A 6,111-nucleotide genomic window follows, 5' to 3' on the forward strand; every position below is an offset into this window, starting at 1 on the left:
GACAGAGAGAGAGAGAGAGAGAGAGAGAGAGAGAGAGAGAGAATACTTTTTAAGGATTATCATGTTTAAAAGAATAATAAAGAAGGGGAAACTGAGGCACGAAGAAAGGAAGGTGACTCCCTCATCTATGCAGACTAAGGCAAGGGGCAACAGAACCTGACTCTAGAACTTTCTGACTCTAAAAGAAGCAGATAGACTAGTAAGGCCCTGGGCTCCCAGCTGTGATCCAACCCTTAACCCCTTCTCCCTCCTCCAGGTGCCGGACTTCTGGGACCGTTTGGAGCAGGTGAGTGCAAGAGACTGTTGATAAGGAACAAGCAACAGCAGAGACCAGGCTGGCCCTCAAACTCCACCCCCTTCTTTCTTTTGCTTCCTGTTCAGTCTGGTTCTCTCAGCCTCTCCATTGGACAGGAAAGATCTGAGCATGTCCCCTGTCCTCTATAAGCACAGGAAACAGGACCGGCTTGAGAGGAGCTGTTGACAGAACTGAGGAGGGACAGGGAGGTGAAACCAACAAGTTATTAATCCAGACAGCCTCTCCCCTCAGTCTTGTACACATAAGTATTCCAGTACTGGGGATGGAACCCAACACTCTGGCGCATGCGTGGCAATTGCTGTCTCTCCTGAGCTACATGTTCAGCCCTCACACAGTGAGAGGACAAGTCAGGAAGGTTGGTCAGAAGAAAGATGATATCCGGGGGGAGCCAGGGAGCCCCCTCCTCAGGGCTCAGCAGACCCTATGCTTGGAGGATCCCGAGAGGACTTTGCCCTACAACTCTAGACCCCCACAGCCAGAGCTGGTACTGGCAAGAGATATTTTTCCCATAATTGGAAACAAACCTGCCAAGGCAAGCCTCCAAAACTCCAACCTAACTGGGCCCATCGGTCAAGGCCAAGGACATGGAATGTCTCCTGGAGGAGGAGAAGGAATGATCAGCCCCAGATGTGGAAAGGAGAGAGCCAGAGGGACCCATTTGGCTCCTCATGGGTCTTAACAAGGAGGATTCCCGACAGAAGGGTAGCTAGATGTTGTACAGGAAGGACGCCAGTGCTGGGGAGGTGGCGCAGGTCATAGATCCCTTACCTAGCATATATGAAGCCCTTAGCTCCAACCCTAGTGCCTTGTAAACTGGGCCTTCTGGTAACTGCCTGGAAATGCAGCATTTGGGAGGTAGAGGCAAGAGGACCAGATGTTCAAGGTCATCCTCAGATATGCAGCGGGTTTGAGTCAACCCTGGGCTACATGAGACCCTGTCTCATAAAAAAACAAAAAGTGAGGGCCAGTGGGGCAGGGATGGGCATGTGCAAATCCAGGTTGAAAGGAGAGGTCTGAATCAGGGCATGCCATCAAGGGGTCAGAGAAGATGCCTGGGCTGATACAGATAAGAGCTTGCCTCTTCTGGGCTCCACTGGGAGCAAGACCAGCCTGGAGGAATGAGGTTTTGCCTGCAGATAACTTCTGCCATTATAGAAAGCCAGCTGGGTCCTGGCAGCTGCCAGGCCTCCTGGGAGTCACGCAGGCTAATCATACTTGTTAGAGACAACTATGTCAGCTCCACACGTAGTATCTGATCACTGGCTGATGGCTGCAGATTTGTCAGGGTCATAAGCCCTCCACTGCAGTACCAAAGACATAGGGGGCAAACTGGACACCCACTTCATGGTGACACCCTTCTCACAAGGAGCCCAGGTATGAAACCCACACACCTATTTCTCTTTTCATCTCTCTCTTTCACAGGTGCTGGAGGACTTGCAGGTGCTGGCCCTGGGGCAGGTTAGTGTGAACTCCTGAGCGTGATACCAGCTCCTTACCCCAGCCCAGGGCATCTGCCTGGGATAAACAGCAGACAGGGCCCAGCGTTTGAGCCAATTGTTGGTGACAACATGAACGAAGGATGACACCAATGTCAGCTGCACCCTAGAAGCTACCCAGGAGACAGTTGTAAAATAGAGATGGGATTGGATGGAGGCATCTCCCAAGGGTGCCCAGGGGCGGATCTGCCCACCAGAAAAGGCACATGTGCCATCTGGGAACCATAAATGGTGGGGATACATGCCAGAAACACCAGTGTTTAGGTGTAAGGTATAATAATATAAGGTTCAAGGCCAGCCTGGGCTACCTAGGAAGTTCCAGACCAACCTGGGCATATAGACCTTGTCTCAAAAAAACAAAATATTAAGGCTGGGCATGGTAGCAGACACCTTTAATCTTAGCACTCAGGAGACAGAGGCAGAAAGATCTCTGTGAGTTCAAGGCCCACCCTGTCTGCATAGCAAGTTCTAGTCCAGCTAAAGTTATATAGTGAGACCTTGCCTCAAATGTATATATATAATATATATGTATGTATATACATATATATAATTTATATATATATATATCCATGCACACACATGCACGTGTGTGTATGTGCGCGTGTGCGTGTGTGTGGATAGATAGATAGATAGATAGATAGATAGATGGATAGATGGATAGATGGATAGATGGATAGATGGATAGATGGATAGATTAGATAGATAATAGACACATAGACACATAGACACATAGATACATAGAGCTTGCCTCTTCTGGATTCCATCCCAGCATTGAGTATCTGTGAACACAGTACTTGGTAGCTGGAAAGTCAAGGAGTTCAAGGTTAGCCTCAGCTACACAGTGATTTCCAGGCCAGCTTGGACTTCGTATAGATGCAGACTTTGTCTCAAAAACTAGAAGAGTCACACGTTTTTGTCAGGCTGAGCAGTTTTGTTAGGCAGATACAGAACACTGGTTCTCAACCTTCCTAATGCTGCGAACCTCTAATACAGTTCCTCATGTATGGTGACCCCCCCAACCTTAAAATCATTTTCCTTGCTACTTCAGAACTGTAATTTTAATGCTGTTGTGAATCATAACCTAACTATCTGTGTTTTCCAATGTCTTTGTAATCCCTCTGAAAGGGTTGTTGTTCAACCACCTCCCTAGGGGGGTCGCGACCCACAGGTTGAGAACCACTGCTCTAACACACGCTCCCATCCTGGTGAGCAGGGGCCACCATGTGACAACAAACACCTTCAGAGGACACAGAATCTTGAATCCCCTTCCTGAGTGAAGGGGTCCAGGCTGGGCTGAGGCTCAGCAACTCCCACTGAGCGTGGCAGTTTGGGACCACACATACCCTCTCCTCCACAGGTCTTGGGGCCTTTCCTGCAGGCACCTTACCAGGGGCAGGAGCTCTGGTGCCCGGGGGAGCAGCAGGGGCTGCTGCAGCTTATAAAGCTGCCGCCAAAGCTGGTGAGTGGCCCTCTGGCTTTCCAAGACCTCCAGACCCAGGAGGTAAAGAGGGAGATGAGGGAGAGAATCCTCCTCCTCAGGAAGATAATGAGAGTGGCTAATTGTACCCAATCTTGAAGTGGTTTGGTGACAGGACCAGACCCTGACACCTGCCTCTCAATACACAGTTTTTATCTGACCTCTGAACTTTCCTGCTCCTGGCTATGCAGGAGCTGGGTTTGGTGGCGTTGGCGGAGTCCCTGGTGGTGTTGGAGTTGGTGGAGTCCCTGGTGGCATTGGAGTTGGCGGAATCCCTGGTGGTGTTGGAGTTGGTGGAGTTCCTGGTGGTGTTGGTGGTATTGGTGGCATCGGTGGCTTAGGAGTCTCAACAGGTATGGTGGCTGGCCCTGAGTGACTGAAGGTGGTGCCAGTGGACAAGGGTGGACCCAACTCTATAATCCCGTCTGTTCAGGTGCTGTGGTCCCTCAAGTTGGAGCTGGCGTCGGGGCTGGAGGAAAGCCTGGGAAAGTTCCTGGTCAGTGCAGAATCTGTGGGGGATAGAGGTTAGAGGTCAGGGAGAGGTCAGAGGTCAAGGAGTCTTCAGAGGTCAGAGCCTCCCCCCTCCAACACACTGGAGGATGAAGGGAAGAGTACATGCTGGCTCCAAAGCAGGGGACCTGTGATTGGGCAATGGGGCTGAGCGACTTGACCCGACACCTAGAAATTTCTATGCTCTCGGGGTGGGGGGGGGGGGGAAGACCTCACAGACAGGCTCTGGATCACAGATGGGGAAACTGAGGTTTTAAATGTTGAGTCAGAGCAGGACAGCCCACAGCTGTTCCCGGTAGAGCTGGAGGTGAGCCCGACATCCTGAGGCACCCCCATCTGGTGCTCATTTGGCCCCACGCTCTTTAGGAAGTGACTTCAGGTTAAAGAAAAGGCAACCATCTGGAAGCCTTTAGCCTTGAGGTGGGCTGGCTAGGCTGTGTAAACAGGCTCTGGGCTCCAGAAGACAGTTAAATTGGTGCTCAGAAGGATCCGCAGGCTCTCTAACACAGAACAGAGAATGCTGTGGGCATGCTCTGTTTATCCCTAGCCATCCCAGTAGGGACCCTGGCTTGAAGGTCCAGGATAGCTGTTGCTGAGGTCTGGTGCCATGACATCTCTGCTAAGGTTTCTTGTTCTTTTGCCTCTAGGCGTTGGTATTCCAGGTGTATACCCAGGCGGAGTGCTCCCAGGAACAGGTGAGGTCAAGGACGGGCTGGGACATAACTCAGTTGGTAGAGTGCCGACTAGCATGGGTTCTATTCACAACATCACATAAACTAGGTGTGGTGGTACATGCCTTTAATCCCAGCATTTTGAAGTCTAAGGCATAGGACGTGAAGCTTGAGGGTAGCCTGGGCTACATAATGAGCCGTTATTTCAAAGAACAAAAACAAGAAAGAAGAGTGGGGCTATAAAGATGACTCATTAATTAAGAGCACAGACTGTTCTTCCGGAGGACCCAGGTTCAATTCCTAGTACCCACATGGAGGCTCACAGCCGTCTACAATTCTTCTGTCCTCCAGAGCACCAGGGATACATGCAGTGTACAGACAGACAGACATGTAAGCAAAACACCCATATACATAAAATGAAAATTCTTTAAAGGGTAGGTCGGGGGTGTATGTCAGTTGGCACAGCACTTGCCTAGCATACAGGAAGCCCTGGGCCCCATCCCCAGCACCTCATCAGCCAGACTTGGTGACACGCTCTTGTAATGTCAGCACTAGGAAGATAAAGACAAAGGGTTCCAGAGTTCAGGGTCATCTTTGGCTACATAACAAGTTTTAGGCCAGCCTAGGCTACATGAAACTCTGTCAAAGAAAGAGAGAGAGAGAGAGAGAGAGAGAGAGAGAGAGAGAGAGAGAGAGAGAGAGAGAGGAGGAGAGAGGGAAGGAGGGAGGGAGGCAAAGAGAGAAAGAGAGAGACAGACAGAGACAGAGAGAGGTTGGGGTAGTACCCTCTCCTCTCCCTTCTCCTAAAGCCGAGGCCAGCTGAGGCCAGTGGCTTTTTCCCTAAGTGTCCAAGTTCAACTCAATGGACATTAGGTCCTTGGCAACAAAGGTCAGCTTTCCCCAGCCTCGCCCAGTCCCTCACCCAGGCCAGCGCTCTCCTCACAGCCTAAAGCCAGTCCTCAGAGGACAGATGGAGTCCCTGGTGTAGCCAGCTTTTTCCCAAAAGCCCTGAGTCACCAGGGGTAGGCACGCCCAGAAAGTCTGCCCTACAGGAGACCCCTAAGAACTGCCCCTCACATCTTTCCCTGCCAGAACCTACCTCCCCACCCAACAAGGTTCCTGAAATCCCCCAAAAGCCCAGATTTCAGGGATTTGCTGACAGAGCACCCCTTCCTTCCTGGTTGAGGCAGCCAAGCCCCAGGGGAGGCAAGAGAGGAGGGAGAGTCTGCAGAGAGAGTCATAGGGTAGCCACTACAAAGCATGTCACACTGGGTGTGCTTCTTTATGCTTCCTCTTATCCAAGTATTAACTAGACACAGCCCACTTCTGCGATCAGACACATTCAAGGCAGTATGGCTATAGATCTCTCTGTGCCTTTTCTCCTAAGCGTGATCATGATGGATTCATAGCTTAACTTACAGTTGAGGTCCACCAAGGCTGAGATCAGGCTCAGTTGAGTTAGGATTAAAACTCAAGATTTTTCCTGGTGTCCCAAGCACTTGGAAGGCTGAGATAGATAAATCAAAAGTTCAAGTGTAGTCTGGATTAGCTTAGCCAGACTCTGTCTCAAAAAATAAGAAAAGCATTGTGGGCATGGCTCAGTGGCAGAGCCCCTGCCTAGAATCCCCCAGTGAGGGGCTG

At 50.7% G+C, this 6,111-nt stretch overlaps 1 protein-coding gene across 1 annotated transcript in view; it reads left to right on the forward strand.

Moving 5' to 3' along the window:
- Eln (elastin) overlaps nt 1–6,111 on the forward strand; it is a 46,052-nt gene that overhangs the window by 14,145 nt on the left and 25,796 nt on the right. Inside the window, exons 5-10 of the mRNA XM_028765941.1 lie at nt 257–286; nt 1,739–1,774; nt 3,170–3,271; nt 3,481–3,642; nt 3,723–3,785; nt 4,447–4,494. Of these exons, the coding sequence (XP_028621774.1) occupies nt 257–286; nt 1,739–1,774; nt 3,170–3,271; nt 3,481–3,642; nt 3,723–3,785; nt 4,447–4,494 (441 nt within the window). The remainder of the gene's footprint in view (nt 1–256; nt 287–1,738; nt 1,775–3,169; nt 3,272–3,480; nt 3,643–3,722; nt 3,786–4,446; nt 4,495–6,111) is intronic.

This window comes from Grammomys surdaster, unplaced genomic scaffold (genome assembly GCF_004785775.1).
Source record: "Grammomys surdaster isolate TR1022 unplaced genomic scaffold, NIH_TR_1.0 166, whole genome shotgun sequence".
Lineage (NCBI taxonomy): Eukaryota > Metazoa > Chordata > Mammalia > Rodentia > Muridae > Grammomys > Grammomys surdaster.